Source organism: Homalodisca vitripennis, chromosome 2 (assembly GCF_021130785.1).
Source record: "Homalodisca vitripennis isolate AUS2020 chromosome 2, UT_GWSS_2.1, whole genome shotgun sequence".
In the NCBI taxonomy this organism is placed as follows: domain Eukaryota; kingdom Metazoa; phylum Arthropoda; class Insecta; order Hemiptera; family Cicadellidae; genus Homalodisca; species Homalodisca vitripennis.
In genome coordinates this window covers 6,411,078-6,430,558 of record NC_060208.1, presented here as the reverse complement: position 1 = coordinate 6,430,558, position 19,481 = coordinate 6,411,078, and the positions used below count along the sequence as shown (strand labels likewise).

General features: G+C 30.7%; 1 protein-coding gene across 5 annotated transcripts in view; it reads right to left on the bottom strand.

Annotated features, from left to right (window-relative positions):
- The window catches only part of LOC124356157 (longitudinals lacking protein, isoforms F/I/K/T-like), a 288,925-nt gene that overhangs the window by 97,821 nt on the left and 171,623 nt on the right, over positions 1 to 19,481 (bottom strand). The window contains exon 4 of one of the 5 annotated variants that reach the window (XM_046807312.1): positions 494 to 3,665. The exons of 3 other annotated variants lie outside the window; for them this stretch is intronic. In XM_046807312.1, the coding sequence (XP_046663268.1) occupies positions 3,304 to 3,665 (362 nt within the window). In that variant the 3' untranslated portion in view covers positions 494 to 3,303. Of the gene's footprint in view, positions 1 to 493; positions 3,666 to 13,787; positions 16,607 to 19,481 lie in introns of those variants that run through there. One more of the 5 variants, XM_046807311.1, reaches the window with a different exon arrangement.

Genomic DNA, 19,481 nt, shown 5'->3' with positions numbered 1-19,481 from the left:
TAGTGATGCAGTGATTTACTACATCGTATGTTTTGTATTCAACTCATATTTCTTACAGGTTTTTAAATGTTTAACCCTTTTAGCGCCAATGCCTGTGCATATGGACTTTTGAAAAACTACAGACGAATGCCAATATCCATAAGGACAATGCAAAATCCACCAAAAAATGCTGAATTCCTTATATACAGATGTTCACTGTAAAAATTCTACCGCGATAATTTTGTTAGGTATTATACATTGTTATGGTAATTATGTAATATTAATTACATGTTTAGTTTAGATTTAGTGTAAAACAACGTAAAAATAGAAAATGTTGCTTTCTAAAATTTTACAGTTTTTAAAATATTAATAACAATTTTTTATGTTTGTATTTATTTTAATTTTTCTTTCAATTGATATTATGTTTTATAGTGGAATAATTTTTCAAAATGCTATTTATCATGTGAAACTAAAAAAATACATACTGTAAGTAAATATTGTTATTATTGTTGTTACTTTTAAAATTAAATTAAACTTAAATATAAATAATTTTATGAAAGAAATTATTTTTCTAATAACTTATTCTAAATCAAGTTTCACTTATTCAGAACTCAGTGATAGCCTGTGTATTTTATAAATCAAATGAAAAATGTCTTTATTAGAGGCGAAGTTAGGACTATAAAGTCCTCTCTACCACTTAACCTCAAGGTAAGTGGTAAATCCTGTGTTTGGATTTAATGAGTTTAAATTAGGCCTATGAGATAAATTGAAAACAAGGGTTTATATAAAAGGTAGTGTTATAATTACAGTTTTGTAGATAGTAAATTAATTGTTGGTGCATGTGTACAATTTTAGCTTTTGTACATAGTAGTATCAGTTTCTTTGAGGAAATATTTTATTCAAGTGCTATTTTGCATACAAAACTGAAAAAATATTTAAAGTTTTTTTAGTAAGTACCGTTTGTGTGTGTTTAAATATCACAGATTAGCAGTATATGTACGTTATTTATAAATGTTTTTAACTAAATAATTTATCTGTAAAGAAAATTAAAACATTTGATTTGATATATGTTTTAGAGAAACATTGCAAAATCACTGAAATAGGTCTAGCATTTTTCAGCAGTGCCTTGAGAAATTCCTGACATTTTCCAGTCAAAATTTTATATCACGCTTCGGCAATGAAAGGGTTATACAAAACAACCGTCAAGATTGCTTTAGTTACTTGAACATACTTTATACTATCTTCTAGGATTTAAAGTTCACAATACACTAAAACACTGGTAGTGCAATTATAATTTTGATATATTTGGGCCTTACTGCGGAAAGCCACTTAAATCAAGAGATATTAAAAATATAAAACTTCAGTTTTAGTTTAAAATTTAATTACAGTAATCTCTTGACTAAAATAATAAACCACACTATATGTTTTTATGAATCGATACTTTTTATTGATATTTAAATGTTTTCCTCAAGTTTTCATAAATTACAGATATCCAGCTGTCAAATGCAGTGAAATATAAGTTATATTAAATACTGTAAAAATCACATTGTGGCCAATAAAAAAAACTAAACTTATCACAAGAATATTGCAATAAATTTTGAACCACAGTTTGCTTGACAGTACAGGTGGTGAAAACCAGGAGGGTTCACATCTGCTGGTTTAAGCCTTTCAGTTGAACCTACACTGTGTATGCAAAAACCAATGGGCCACCTAAATCTGCGCACCCCTATGGTTGTCCGGAAGCAGAACTCACTATCCGTGAATACAGAGATACTGGAATGCAATCGTAAACATGCGGTAGATCTAGTCTACAGCATGGGATGACTGTTGGAGTTGGTGGGGCTCCGTATGTGTTGAGGGCTGTTGCTAGTCTCAATATAAGTGTGAGCCACTCCTGCCTGCTTTGACTGGAGAGGTTGGTACAGACCTGGCCTCCCCATCTTCTACGGAGACATGACTGAGATTAATGCCCAAAAATCCTTCCAAATGGATCTCGATAGGAGGCGGCCCCTATTCCCAACCTTACCCACCCAGAACATCCTGTCACTCAAGAAGCAGCACAAAGGTTCTTTTAGGACCAAGTGTAAATTCTCAGCTTCTTGTTCCAATGGGAAAAAATATTTTTAAAAGCTGGCAAAGCTTGAACCCATCAGATCTGGAGCCAAATTTTTTGAACTAACTGAATGTCATCATGACAGACGTCTTTAATAAATATTTTATTACAAATAAACAATGTTTCGGGACATCTAAATTTTAATAATACAAATTACTGTATAGAGAGGTAATCATGAATCTGCTGTACTTCCGAGCGCACAATGGAAATGTACATTTATTATTTTTCAAGTAAAACGTGTTTGAACAAAATTCTTTTGTTACAATATTGATTAAATTTTATGTTTTCATTTTAGTGCAACCATATAATATAGTTACTGGGAAATGTATAACTTATTTGGTGGATTTAATATGTTTAAACGATTTATGGTGAAAATTACGATTACTTTATAGTTGTTCGCAACTTGCCAAATTTACATTTCCTAAATGCATTTCTAATATATAGTTACTAGCTTGCATATCCATGTAAAATATAGCAGACTGAGTATTTCTAAGTTGGACAACATGGCACTTACATTACTTAACACATAACATAGCAGCTCCTGATACTATATATAATTTTAATTACACTTAATACTTCAGGATAGTATAAACTGTGTTTTTCACCTGCCAAAGCTTCTATTGGGTATTGGAATAAAATTACCACTTGAGACTGTAAACTCGAGTTGAAAACATTTAATGTAAGTGAACTCACTGCTCACTAATGGTGAGTATGTATATGTAGAGCTTCACCCCTGAAAATTAATGACAGAGTGGGTTTACATTGATTATATTTTAATCTTTACTAAGAAAGCATATTATTCGTGTAGAGTTATAGAGGACACAAAAACTTTAAATCAACCAATTATGGCCTAGCTACAAGTGTAGCCAACTGTCAGCTCCCCAGAACATGAAAAATCTATTGGCAAAACTGCCAATATTCTTAAAATAGTTTGATGTTGTTATGTAGATTTGCTGCCATACATAAAAAAGGGCCACAGAATACTATTTTTCTTATTAGTTAATTTAACATTTAGGAACTTCGGCCCGTAGTCAGTGCAAAATAAATATTACAGTTTGAAATTCAATTTGAAAAGCTTTGAAAATAGTAGCTTTGATATCTAAATGTACAAAATTGCAATAGTTACAATGTTAACGGTTTCTACCAATTACGAGCTTTGGCATTTTGAAACACACAGTTTGAAACACCCATCACTTAGTTTGATTGTTATCTCAGACAGTATCTTGTTGGTACAGGGAAGAGTCCTCCTTAATGGAACGATCATGGATGGACTCCAGTATGTCGAGTTTCTCCCGGTGCATCCGCTCTATGTGGCGTGCGACATGCATCTTCTGCTTCGCGCGGTAGTTGCAGTACGGGCACTGGAACTGTGGTTCCTTTCCACATTCCCACTTCTGGTGGTTCCGCAGTGAGCTTTTCAGCTTGTAGTGACGTCCACACTTGGGACACTCCACCCCCTTTGGTTCCTCTGATCCCGGAAGCCCCAGGGCACCCCGGAGCAGCGGGGGAACAGAGGGGTGCAGTGATGACCAAGCCTCCCAGTTACGGAGCAGCGAGTTGGGGTACCGCCTCCCTGCAACAGAGACCCGTTTCAGAACGTTTCCTTGGAGGAGTTGGGTGCTGAGGAAGGTAGAATACAGGTTGGCTAGCACAAAACCAAAAAGCTATAACATGTATAATCATATTCTACATCGCAAAGTCAACAAAACTAAACTGATACTTTGATTCAAATTAAATACTGAGAAAAAAAATCTCATCCATTAGTATATTTTTGAAAAAAATGACCCACATCAAAAACATATTTGTGTAACAAATGGTTGGTATTGTTATCACAAAGAATGGAGGAAGCCCATTAAAATTTAAAGCCTCAATTTTAAACAAATTTATATTATTCCAGTTTCTAAAAAATTGCCAAATTTGTTCTAGATCATAAAAAAACATGTTTTCAAAACATTAAAGATTTTGTATTCCTCAATGTGATAGATTACCACAGAGCAGAGCAAACACAGAGGTGTTGGATTTTCAGTCTGGATTTACACATAATGCAGATTCAAACTTTACTTAAAATGTTAACAACTAGCGCTTTTTAGAAGTAGTGTTTACTTTGGGCTGTGGCAACTTTCAAACTTATCAGGCCTATTATAAATTCCCCATGTGTATATTATTCCTGAAATGGGTAATTTATACGTTAATGAGGCTAAAACCAACCAATGGATGATCTCTCCAACCCTCTAATAGCGTAATGTTGTTATCATAGACTATTTACCACAAGGTTTGTGTCTCAACAAACTTCAGAGTTCAGATTATTAGCCATCTTAAAATGTAGGTTTCAAAGTTTAAGAGCTCCATTATATTAATTGAAAATCAAAATTACATTCATCATAATTGTTTCTAATTTTTTTATTAGAAGATGTCCTAAGAAATACCTGACCGTCTCTGAGTAAATTTTTTAATTTATTATCGTAATAAAATTTGATATTAAGTAAAATTTTTTAAATATAATTAGCTAGCCAACCGATAGTCTACCTTCAGCCTCAGGCTTGAAGTAAGTCTCCGGACCGGACACGTCAGGACTTGTGTAGTGAAGTGAAGGTGAGAGCAAGCATATGTCCCAGTGCAGTTATTAACGGAAGATTACACATTAAACCATTCGTATCCCAGAGAGAGTAAGCCCCAGCAGGAGAGAAGATTGACAGAGATTGCAAATGAAGAACTATGCTACCAAAACACTATGTTGTCTACTTATTATGTAAGTGTGTAATTGTAAGATCTTATTACAAACCTATAGCATGACCAGACATTTCATTTTCAAGGCAAATTTCACAACAGTGGTAATTGAATTCTTCTCATCAAAATAATTTGCAATATATGTTCCTGGTAAAATAGTATAAAACTTAAAAAATAATTATAAAGTAAAAATAAAATCTGCTTCTAAAATAATATTTGAACAGCTGAAGACAAAAAATATAAATTGATCAAAGTTTCTGGGTAAAAAAGCATAATTTCAAGTTTATTACACATTTTGGAAAATTGTTTCACAAAGTTAGAGTTCCAAATTTCCAACCTGTAACCCTTTCCCCCTTGGAACAATACCAGGATGGACATACAAAACCAAGAATTTCAGTGTAATTTTATTTTCATTTGTGTTTGTATTCAAAATCTAAATTTCAAACTGCATTGCGGAAATAAATTACAAGTTCTTTTTAATATTAATAAAACGAAAAGTTCTCACTTTTAGAAAGTTTTAATACAATCAGAAAGTTAGCTTGTATTCCTTAAATATGGCGGGGTTATGATTCTCTTTACCACTAGTGTAATTTGTGAACAGTAGCAGTACAATACTAAGTACGTTAAAATATTTAACTAAAAAATAGTTCAAATATTGTGTTGAAAATGATTGTCAGTAAGGCTAATGAGTATTTTTTACTTACAACTTACATATTTGCAAAAATTAATTAGCATTATTAGTCTTTTGAGCTCCAAGTTCACATTTGACCATGTGTATTTTTAAACAAATAGTATAGGACCTCAAGCATCCACAAGTATCCTTACAATTTACTGTAATACCTTCCAATAATTTATCACAAAATGAAAACTATTACTTGAACACTTAAAAACACTCTTCAAGGGTGTTTACTGTCGGTAACTGAAGAACTCAGTTATTCGACTTATTTTTAAATAACTCAAAACATCATGATCTCATTACTGAAGAATTAAAGTAAAACCGATATATTTAACCTTCTGATTTCAAAGAAACTGGTTCAAACAAAATATCTGGTTTATTCTTTGAACAGAGGTATGCATTTTTGGCTAAATAACTTCATTAATTTTACAGGGAGTGTATTTTGGAGTATATATTAGTAATCAGGAGGAAACACCGGAATATATCTTCTCCCTTAATTTAACATCAATTGTTTTAACGTTTTTAGTTCTCCGAAACAAGTAAAAATTTATATTCTGATTCTTGTCACCTAGTATACTTAGCAGGTAAACATAATAATCAGATTTACTATAGAAAAAATATAAAATTAATATGGCTCAATCAAAATATGTAACTGTGTCTCAAAGCTTAGGTTTTCAAATCCGAACTCAAAAATAAAACTTTAAGTATGTGCCTTATTGCGCTATGAATAGTCTTCTCTATCAGACAAGTGTGGTTTGAAGTTCGGTTAATGATAAATTATGTTATTCTTCTTAACACTGCTGAAATGATTTTAATGATAAATGTTGATAAGTCCTTAAATGATCTAGAATGGGTATTTTAACAGCCTACTATATTGACAGTCAACCTGATTTTGCCATATAAAATACTGCTACACTTTCAGACTAACACTTCATGTGTGTAACACAACACTGCAACACTGAGACATAGTGTTGAAACAGGTAATAACTTGTTTCCTAAATAAAATGTATATTTGAGCCATTTGATCAGATTTGTTTAAATTACTGATTAGTTTTCATACTAAAACATTTCAAATATATTATTTATTGATCTTAGAAAGAAATGTAATTAACAGAATAAAAAATAAATTGTGTACTTAAAAAGTTGAATAGTTCAAATGTAAATGTTAGTGCCATATTAGATATTTGGTTCATTTCTGGTGAAGCACCTGAAATTGGGGTTTCCTATTTTTTTCTAAATTAGAGATACTTGGAGAAAATACTTTTAATAAGTTGTTTTTTTTTCTCATTAAAGAAATTGTAATACACCGCAATCGTAAATGTAAATGTTACTACCATATTAAAAATTTATTTCGGTGAATTTCCGGTGAAATAACTGAGCCAGAGAACTTCAATTGGCAGAGAGATTTTGTACCACATCTCACTGGTATAATAAAGTACAATGTTACTACAATTTATGTTTATTCAATTGCTAAATTTGCTGGCAGGTGCCAAATAATTTACTTGTTTCACGTGTTCTTCACGTCCGTTAAATGTTAAATCCTATAAAATTTTAATCCTTAGGGCTTTATAAACGTCCCTGCACTACCAACTGACCTGCCTAATTTTCAATCTCGTACGAAAAAACTTTCCTATCCACCGGTACCCACATTAGACAATTGTGCGAGAAACTAAATATTTTTGTTTCTCTTGCATTTTATGTGCCTAATAATTTTAAGTAAATGGAATAAATACTGTAGTGCCTATAAATTCTGATATTTATTTGGGAACCTAACTTTTCCTCTCTTATTTTTGATGATAAGATTATTACGAAATAACTAATTTAAAAGTTTTTATTTTCCTTTACGGAGCTTGTTAAATTTTTATTCATTATTATGTACTATTTATAAACAAGACCTTTGAAAGCATTTGAATTTAAAATGAAACGTTTCTCATTATTTTACCAACAAAAATAAGTGAGCTGAAGACTTGTTCTTAAAGGACAAAATTCAAAATTGTTTTTTAGTACAGCGAGTTATTAAAGTATTGTACTCGGCTTGCACCAACACGTATTTATTTGGTTAATTTAATTAGTATTGTTGCTAAGTACTATCCTGATATTTGTTTATCAGTATAATTTAATTATGTAGAAACATATATAAAAATTTAATTGGAAAATTTGGATTGTTAATTCATTAAATGTTTTGAATACATTTTGTTATATGTAAAAAATAAATTAGATCCACAAGGAATGATGAAAAGCTTCGTGATCAGAGAGAGGGTTACTTGTCGATAGGATGATGTGCAACGTAATCTACTAGCTGCCATGTTAGTAGCCTAGGCCGTATAAATGCTGGGTTATTGTTTATGCTGCATGCAGTTAGTGTGAAATTAAAAGAGATGAGAAGAAGAGTCCTGTATCCATGAGAGTGCGGCAGCCTGAAAACATTAAAAATGAACATTAATAGATGTGCTAATAATGTTACAAGAGCAGATTGATACAGATGTCATAGTCGGTGGGATTAGAGAACTGGTGCATATTGAGGTTATGTTTAGTTACAAAGTGACAGTAATGTTCAGCCCTAATGAATTATTACTCAGTGCGCTAGCATTTGTTTGAATTAATAAATCAAATACTCCACAGGCATTTAAATTTCAACACAGTTCAATCTTAAACTCTTATTGGCCAGCAGTTTTTAACATGAAAGTTTAAAGAAATCAAATCTAGGGTACAGGAATAATTTAAATTTTGCTCCCTATGATTTTGGGTTGTGGCGCCACCTCCGGAGATATGAGCTGGTGTAATTTTGTGAAATAGGGATTTTTTTAGGGCCAACCATGAATATTTGACATACAATTGTTTTTCTATCAGTTCACAATACATAAAATAAATGTTTGGTCGTTTGGCTCTTAGATAGTTCAGATTATCCTAATCAATTCCTCTATAACCTTCCACATTGATCAGATCCTCTATGGCTTTTATGGCAGTGCAGTAATGACTCCATGTTTCAAGACAATAAAGTCCTCTAGATCCTGCTGAAACAGCTATAACTCACTCTTGGAACACATCTTTTTCCCCCTTAATAATTAGACTTTTACGATTCAAATAAATGTTAAATATTAAGTAATATCCGATAGGGTTAAAAATTAATTTCCATTAACATGTTCCAACTTTGCAACATAAAAATTCAGTTTCCTTAGAAAAAAACATGATGGTACATTTAGATTTTGAAAAAAAAATCTGGAAACACTGGATATGGGTTTAAATTATTTCAGTGATTAAAAAAATTAATTACAGCGTAAATAAGGACCACGAGCAATCAAAGTATCCAATTAATTGTGTCTATACAGGTCCACCACAAATCCATTCTTGTAATAATTGTAAAAATAAACACTTACTACATAAATAAAAGAGTCATTATACAATTTTTCCAGCAAACTTATGTGTAAATTACTATTCGAATTTGAAAACATCATATTTATCACATACAATGTTAGTTTTAAAATTTCACACATTAAATCACACGGTAAGATCCAAGAACAAGGATCTAGTTTTCATTCTTATTGCAAGAGACTAACTATTTAATGATATATTTTTAAACAGAAGTAGGCAATTCAGAGTACTGTAATCCTCATCTTGAATCTCATTCATATATATATATATATATATATATATATTATGACTGCAAACTGTGTAGTTTAAGTTACTATCATAAAAACATGATTTGATAAATAAATGAAAAGGTATTCAGGTAAAAGGAAAAAAGGTGATAGTCATATACTGGCTACGGTTTAAGTAAAATATTAAAACTCCCGTTGGTGATCACTAATGTAGATGTGAATGTATGTGCACAGAGAAGCAGTGTATAGCAACATGAACAAATGTAATGTAAAATGTTATTACACATGTACTACCTAACCGTTATAAAATATTAAAACTCCCGTTGGTGATCACTAATGTAGATGTGAATGTATGTGCACAGAGAAGCAGTGTATAGCAACATGAACAAATCTAATGTAAAATGTTATTACACATGTACTACCTAACCGTTATAAAATATTAAAACTCCCGTTGGTGATCACTAATGTAGATGGAATGTATGTGCACAGAGAAGCATTGTATAGCAACATGAACAAATGTAATGTAAAATGTTATTACACATGTACTACCTAACCGTTATAAAAAATATTAAAACTCCCGTTGGTGATCACTAATGTAGATGTGAATGTATGTGCACAGAGAAGCAGTGTATAGCAACATGAACAAATGTAATGTAAAATGTTATTACACATGTACTACCTAACCGTTATAAAATATTAAAACTCCCGTTGGTGATCACTAATGTAGATGTGAATGTATGTGCACAGAGAAGCAGTGTATAGCAACATGAACAAATGTAATGTAAAATGTTATTACACATGTACTACCTAACCGTTATAAAATATTAAAAACTCCCGTTGGTGATCACTAATGTAGATGTGAATGTATGTGCGCAGAGAAGCAGTGTATAGCAACATGAACAAATGTAATGTAAAATGTTATTACACATGTACTACCTAACCGTTATAAAATATTAAAACTCCCGTTGGTGATCACTAATGTAGATGTGAATGTATGTGCACAGAGAAGCAGTGTATAGCAACATGAACAAATGTAATGTAAAATGTTATTACACATGTACTACCTAACCGTTATAAAATATTGACATAAATAAATAATATAAACATATTTGATAGCATGAATGAAGAAAGTATTTTAGAAAATAAAAAATTCAGTATTTATTTACAAATGCCCCAAGTCTAAAGTGAAGTTCTACTAATTGTGATAGGGAAGCAGCAGGGAATTATCAAGTACTGGCGGTTGGTTACCTGCGGCTTCTCACACAATTTCATACACTGTGCATGTGTATAAGCACTTCTGGTTCGAGTAAATTATATTTCCAACGCCAATGTTGAATTTGCTTTGTTGGCACAATCAAAAAAACATGCCTATAGAAAAATATAAGTGTATAATTATGGCCATTGTAATTTTCTCTGCTCTTAGTACTTTTGTGTACCATTGTTGATTTTGCTTTGTTTCTACGATCAAGAAAATATATATACATACACAGGTCTTAAGAAGCCTACTTCGGTCATAAAGCGTCTAGTTTCGGCCATTGTATTTACTTCCTGTCTTAGGATATTTCTGGTGCCACAATTGAGTTTGCTTTGTTGCCCTGATCAATATACATAAGCAGATCTGAAAATCCTATTTCTGTCAAAAGACAAATAAGATGGGTTTTATAACAGCCGTTAAATGTATAGTAAGAGTTAGATAGTAACTTTCTCTTTCATATCTGCATTACAGTACTGACCAAGCACTGCATACTTAATACTAAAAATGTACACTTAAAAATATATTTTTACTAAACTTTTTATTTTCTGATCTGGATATTTTCTCTGTGCTCATCACTCTGTGCTCAATAGGGATTACAGAAAATTTTGAAACAAGAAATGATGTTACTATCAAGCTTACTCTATGCTTTCATTAAGACTATAAATAAATTTAACAAATTTAAAATAGTAGTTAAATTAATTAAATAAACCTATGGTCATGCTGCCGTAAAACGATATTTACACAAACCTGTTGATTACATTTAACAGATTATTTCAATTAATATTTTGCAACTTTATAGACCAGTGGGGCGTAACCTGGAAGGATTTTTGAGATAGGAATATACCCATATGATAACCAGGAACACTAAGAATGTCCAAGTAAAATTCCAGTACAATCAGTCCATTAGTTTTTACATAATTGAGTAAAACACACACACAAAGATACCATTATATTTTTTATGTAGTAGTATAGATGAGTAACTGGATGCCAGATTGTGCTGGAACTTTGATAAAACTCAAAGCTATCAAAACTATGACTTGACAAGAACTCAAAGAAATTGAAGTCATCGAGCTGAAGTCCCAGTAGCTTTGAGTTATTTTAATATCCTGTAAACACGTGTTCGTTTCATTATAATTTATCCAGATGACTTACATAAAATTATTGCATATGGACCAAAATAAATTTACTGTTTGTCATTTGAAGTATGGAGATATCATTGTTTTAGCAGAATGTCACAAATACAATATAGGAAACTATTGTTCTCACATATAATAGTGTAATCAAGAATCAAGAATCAAGAATCAAGAAGTTTATTAGCCATTGGTCACAACAATATGAAATAGGCATCGTCAAAAGTAATAAAACAATAATGACTGCATGCACCTGTTTACAAATGAAGAAGTACATCACAATACACATATGAGCAAGATGTGTTCCACCACCTGTCTACCTATGAAAGACAAAGCTATCTTATTGCAACAACCAACATTACTGTAAAGTACTATTTTCAATGCAGTAACAATATATGTTTATCTGGGAGAATTGTGATTTAAACTTTGAATTGTTTATCAAAACCGAATATACATATTATACTGTGTAGTTAAAAAAAATATAAATCTGATACAAGACATTTCCAAGAGCTTTGGGGATAGTTTATTTTGCAGCAAAGTCAGAAAATGAGTAACATTGTAAAAATACAATACTAAACTAAAATCATTGGGCTGGCATAGCATTTATTTTCTGCACCGAATCTTACAAGGAAATATTTTCAGTAAATTCCTACAGTTGGGTTCAGTATTAAATATGGCATATGTAATTGAACATTTTACTACATTACAATCAAACCCTTCATAGATGGAAATAGGAAAAATGTGATGAATGAAGAAGTGGAATCAGAATACATAGAAGTATACAATGAATGATGAGATCAAGTAGATTAAATTGTACAAAATGTATCTCTAGCTGTTTTTGGATGATACAAACCAGCCAATAGCAGCCTGAGAATTTGTTATTTGCTTTAAGATCAAGTTAGTCAATCCTAAAACTACAAAGTTAAATTAGACAAATTGTTATGTTTAGTAAATACAGAAAACAAGATATTACAGGAAAAATACAGTGGTGTCAGTGACATGATTTTTATTTTTAAATATTAAATATGTTTACAATAGACACTATCTAATTGTTAAAATTCATCAAATCCCCACACATTCCTTCCTTACTAACTTACTGTGTTAATTTTAACATTTCTTCAATTTTAAGGGTTAAATGGTTTCTCTCCAACTCGAAAGAACAGTCGGTAGGGTACAGTGGGGGTTTTCAAATTCTAAACATCATAAAATTCATGCTTAAAAAAATGTTTAGAACTACAGTAAACCATTTATGCACATCAGAAATGATAGAGAGATCTGTACATAAAATAATATAATATCTATCTAATCGTCAGAAAACGATAATCCAGAGTAAATAATCCTTACATTATTCAGTGAGAACTAAAACTAAAAGGAATTTATTCATAATTATTTAAATCTCGGCATGCTACTATGTAAGCGGACTAATCCGATCACCAGTACATTGAGTGGTTACATTGTATCATTGTTTGGTGCTCTGTGTTTAATGAAAACGATTGATTAATGTGTGAAAAACCAATTTCTGTTGTAGAAATGGAACAATTAGCATATTATAGATTGAAACTACAGATCAATAGTGTTTAGAAAATAAAGAAATTTATTCAAACATTAACATATTTTATATCACGTTACTATGTAGGATTATGAATATTAAACATGTATGTGCGCTCCACAGTGAATATATTATAATTATTAAATGAGAAGTTATACAATAATTGACTCTTAACTAATGTTACTCCCTACATCTCTAAACTTCATTCAACAAAATATTTCGGTTTATTTGAGGTTAATTTTCAGTTAACTTCTGGAATATAATAACAAATTTTGTAAACCCATTAAAGTATAAAAACTGTAAAAAAAATAACTGATTAAATTAACTTTTTAATAGACAAATACGTTACTATAAAACTTCTCAATGTTTTGTAATCAGTTGTAAAATTTGAATCAATCGTGGCATCTATAAAATTTACTTTTCATACCTGGAAACATGATTCATCTATAAATACTAATAATCCTATAAATTTATAGATAAATACTAACTATCTCATAATGTAACATAAATAAATGATGTACCAAAAAAGGAAGGAAAGGATCAGAAAGATTAAGAGTTTACGTAAAATGATTCAACTAGAGATGGAATTAACTGACACATTATACTATTTAATAAATAATGTAATAGTACCTTACTAATCCACATAGACCTACAAAGGCAGGCAGAATAAGAGTGATCATAAAATCAGCTGTTCCTGTTCTCTCTTTAAATAAGATTACTATAAAAACAACACAGGACGTAAAAATCAAACATGGTGGGTCAGTTTTGTATAATCACATTTTATTATTTTCAAAACCTTAAATAACTAACTGGTAGAAAAATAACACATGCCATATGTTTATAGCACATTTGAGGAAACACAAAATTGGAAGGTAGCACAACGTATACCTAACAACAAACTTGAGATGGCAAAAATCTTTATTTAATATTACAAAAATACAATTAATACATTACTCAACAAACAACAATTTATTAAAGTTGTAACAAGTTTTAGTCAGTATCAAAGAAGAATAGTAGTAACAACGGAGCTTTACAAAATGGAATGCGTTGTTTGAGTATTGTTCCTTAGCTTTGCTATTAGGTAATAATTAAAGCTATAACTAAAAACTATACATCTTAAAAATAATATCATTGTAAAATTATTACGTATGAATATTTTATTTTATTCATGAAAAGAATACAAATAAATAACAAAGATCAAGAAATGGTGTGGAACTGCACATTTTGTACGAAGTTTACAAAAATACAATTAATTATAGAGATAAAAACTAATCAATAATAAGTTTCTTCATAGTGTATTACATTTATTAATTAATTGTATAAATACAAATTATAATAATAGGGAATGTCAAAAGTAATATAAAAATAATATTTCACTCTACATCTTAATATATGTTTACCTATATTTAAATATTATGGAATCTTCTGTCAACAATTTAAAACATAATGGAATCTACTTTGCCAAAGAGTCTTTTATGGTTATATTACATTATTATTTATGAATTAATAACTGAAAAATACAATTCACCAAGCCTTTAGAATATTACTGGCATTTAATAAGTACAACATAAAAATTGGTCATTAAAAATGTTTTTACTATAAATCCTATACTTTTGAAAAATAAATCCACTGATAATACCAGTATTAAAAATAAATGTGAAGAATTGTCAAACTGTATTATAAAATAAATCATGCATAAGCCCTTTTAAATAGTCAGCAAAATTAATTATTAACTGATATTCAAATAATTATTTGACTTTACACAGAACTAATAAGGTTATCAAAATGTCACACATTAACATTACAAACCATATCTATCTAGGATGTGTTTCGTCAGTAAATTGAAGCTGTATGAAGAGGTTCTAGTAAGGTTTTTATTAGTTTTGGAGTAATAAATTCTAACTTAAGGTAGGCTACATATATTGTTAGCTCAGTAAAAATATGGCCAGAGTATAAAAAATATACCAGATTGAAGAATAAACAATATTAGACATTCATAAATATATGTTCAACATTTGTATAATAAGGCACCATTAAGTTCAGAAGGCAGCATCGTACTATAACATATTAACTACAAATCCTGTTAAAATTTAATCTTTTCTTAGGTATGCTATTGAAAAAGACGCTAATCTACTTTAAACTTAAAAATGAAAACAAAACCAAATGATTTTAGCTCTTTAAACTCATTAAGGTAATTAAAATTTGTTTTAAAAATTTTACTGGTCCATATTCTCTAATGAAAAGTATAAAAGGAATACTAAAAAATTTCATTGTAAACCTCATCTATAAAATTTAACAACAGTAAGAAGAAAAACTAACTCAAGATTTCTAAAAAATTGTTCTGTGCCTTCATCCAAATGGCTACAGATAAATAGAAAAAGGTTTGGTAATCGGTCCTGGAATTCAGTCCTAATGCTTCTGGTGTAATGGCATATGGAGTTGGCCAATAAACAGTCAAGATATTTATAATATCATAACAAAATACTATTTCGGAAATGTTATAGACATTCCAGAACACTTTTTGCATATCCCTCCAGGTTCATAAATAATGGAGTTATGATTTTGTTAGTGTTTTAATAGCTGCCATATTGAAACGAAACATATCTTACCTAACCGACCAATGAACTTAGCTGAGATATTTACAAGATCAAATATATATATAACATTTTGAATGGGGGTGGTTTTGGGTTCTGGAGATCATGTTTGGTGAAGTTATGTAGAAATTTTTCTTAAGACTGTAGGGTTACTATGAAGACAATTGCAATAGGCTGATTTTGTACACAAAATCTACTTAGAAGCATTTAACTTAATTTGTAATTATTGAAATGTCGAAGTGAGAGATCTCCTCTGCAAAAGGAGTCAATTTAAATTGACTCTATTAAATATTCAATTTATCTTCTTACTTAATTACAATAAGATCATGAATGGTAAGGAATTACAAACTTTAATTCTAATGAGCAAAAGGATTAGTCATGAAAAACAAATGAGTAAAATTGTAGTGAGCTATCACATATCATAGAAGGCATCACAAATTTGGCACCCATAAGGCAAGTCAATATAAAATAGTTAATAGTTTACACTAAAATTGAGAACCCTCAACTTGGATCTTGATTTGATCCTAGTGTGACTCTTGTGGTGACAACAAAATAGATGGAAAGCCAAGTGGCACCAGATATATTATTGACTGGCTCATGTCCAAAGCCACTATTTCTCATCCACAAGGAGTTCGTCCAACTCGACCTCGACCTCCGGACACAAAAAGGCCTCCTGGTGCTGGCGTTCTATGTGCCGCTTGTAATGACTCTTCCGCTTGCAGCGCTGAGGGCAATAAGGACACTGGAACATCGGTTCCTTCCCACACTCCCAGAGCACATGCCTCTGCAGGGAATCCTTGCGGATGTACGACCTTCCGCAATTGCTACAACTGAATGCTCCGTAACTGCGCTTACTAGGCCGCTTGCTGCGTTCTGTTGAATCCTTTGAGCGCACTTCATTTTCGTTCACATCACCCTTGCTCTCAGCGATGCAATCGCCCCTTGTCTTAGAGAAGCCGCTCCAAGGCCGGTGATTGGACTCGTCTGTAAAACAATACAGTATTAGTTACATCTTGAACAGAGCAAATAATAACTAATTCATACATAAACCTGGATCAAGCTTAAACAAAGGAATTAACTGAATAATCCACTATTACTGTTTTTGTTATGAAAAAAGTTGAAAGAAGACATTGAACTTCATAACAAAAACACAAGAACCTTATAATTAAATTCATTGCAATTTGTTACATTTAATCATACGTTAATTTTCATTTCCATTCACTGTGTAATCACTACAGCTACACTTGTAATATAACATCTTTATTACATACAAGGCATTTTACCACTTATATACTACTTTAATCAATTACGGGGTAGAGAAATTAAATGTGTCACAATTTTAAAGTGTATAATTTATTGGTTTTTCATAAACAAAGTGGCCTTCTCTTGGCTACTGAGGACCCTGTTGTGACGGAAGAGCAGATGGTTGACGACGACTGCCTTCTGCTTTGCTTTGTAGTCACACTCGGGGCATGAGAACTTAGGATCCATTCCACACTCAAACTTGATATGGCGCCATAGCGAGCGCTGAGCACGATACGAGCGGCCGCAGGTGTTACAACAGTATCTCCCGGAGCTTACATCTGGAACCACACAAGTATAGACAAGCACTGTCTCATCAAGTTAAGCTGGACAGTTATCTGATGATAACCACAACTTAAAACTAATACAATTCACCACTCTAGTCTTCCCTTTAAGTCTACTATTTACGATAGATGATTAGAAAGGATAAGATGATTAGAAAGGATAACATGATTTCAGACATTTCCCACCGTTACAAGATAAAAAACTTTTTGTAACATATGACGATAGCAAATGTCCGTATTTCTATTTGTGTAATAGCATTCTACATTACTTTTTAGACTAAAATAGTTCTTATAAAATCACAAATTTAAAAGTAATATTTGATTTGAATGTTATTTTTGTAATCCACACACGTATTAGAATATATAATTAATATACAATAGAGTTTAAACATAATAGAATTTATTTAAGAAAACTTATGGATTCCTCATCCTATATTATGATTCTTTGTTTGCTTTAAATTATAATAAAAAATATTTTTGAATGAATAATAAGGTATCACAAATTTGATACCGAATTTAAAAAAAATTGATGTGAAAAATGTGATATACCTGTGAAAGTTATACTGCTTTAAAACATAAAATTTAACCATTTATTTGAAAATTCCTAGAACCATATCACTCAATTCTAAGGCATGTTCAAAGAGTCAAAGAAACATGTTTGTTTTCTAAGCACACACAGCTACTAGTAGCTTAAATACACCTTTTTATTACTTTGATAACATTACGAATAAATATTCTTAATATTTTGTAACCTTGAATTCTTCGTGTGTTCCTTCCATAGGCAGAGGTTAAAAACTGTGGTTTATATAAAAAGGTGAAAATTCTTGTTTTAAGGATAAAACTCATGTGAGAAAGACAAAATTTATTAAAAATTACTTCTAATAACAAGAACATACATAATATATTTGTTTTTCTAAGGGAATGTTTATGAAAGACCAATTATTAAGAAGTAGACATATTCTATTTGATAAGGCCTTTGTAAAGGTCTGTAGCCGTTGAGGAAAAATAAGTCAAAAGAAAACCAGCGTCCTGTATACTTACTCTCTTCTTTACTTCACATTTTGTTGAGACCAAGGAGCTTAAGGAAAGGGGTATTTGTGGACAAATGATTAAAGAACGGAAATGTACTTGTAGAATAATTTCGAATAATATACTGTTTTACTTATAGAATATGTAGAGAACTGTATTAGATAACTTTTAGGAAACTTTGTGTCAGAATAGCTAAATATAACAATAGTAAATAGATTCAAAAGTGCAATGAAGACTGGTAACTAAAACACGTTCCTGTAATACATTTTTCTTTTATTGGCATACTTTATTACAAATTGGTGATATAAGAATAATGTTACAAAAATAGCATACAAAATAATAACTCTTATGTAACATTCTACATTTCTCATATAATAATTTCTATCACTAATAGGAATAAAAACATAGAATACCTCACTAAGATTTATTAAGCTAAATGTAGATTTAAGTATAAAGGACTTTTAAGGCAAGTCATGATCATATAATTAAAGATCCATCACAACCTTGGTAAAAGTCTCGAGATAATATTAATGCAAGACCACTTCCAGCAAAAGCTACCAAGTACAATACATTAAACAATAAAGAATTAACTTCTTTTAATTTAATAACTTAAGAGTCAAGAAAACCATCAATTCGTTTATAACTACAAATACAAGTAATTTGTGATAGCCACTCATTTCATTCTAAGGTAGGTTTGAACCAGAGTTGCAGCTTACGTTGAAATCATTTCCTGATCATTGCAGTTTCTATCAGCACTGTCAAACCTTGTAACACACCAATTCTACATCTATCCTGTTTTATAAGGTTATAATGGAGACCAGTCCTCTTTGGAGAAAAGGACAACAACAAAAATAAGTTTTTACTTCAAACAATTTGAATGAGTTGTTAACTTTACAAAGCAGAAACAAAATAATCCTGCCAACTATCCAACCTCAGAAATCCAAGAAATAGTGGAACACAAAAACAAGGTATTACTCCTTTAAGAAAGTAAAAGCGAATTAAATGATCTCACAAAATCATTAGTTTTATAAATAAAATGACAATTCCTGAGAATATAACACAACATTATGAGTTAAAAAAAGTTGAATTTCTAATAGACATCTTTTAAACTTTTATTCTTTATATTAAAAATCAAACCTAATTATTAGAACAATTAAGTTACAAAACAACAGTAATACAAACCACTACACAAAAATAAAAACACATGTTAATGTTACAAAAATGTGATATCATGAACCCTTTGA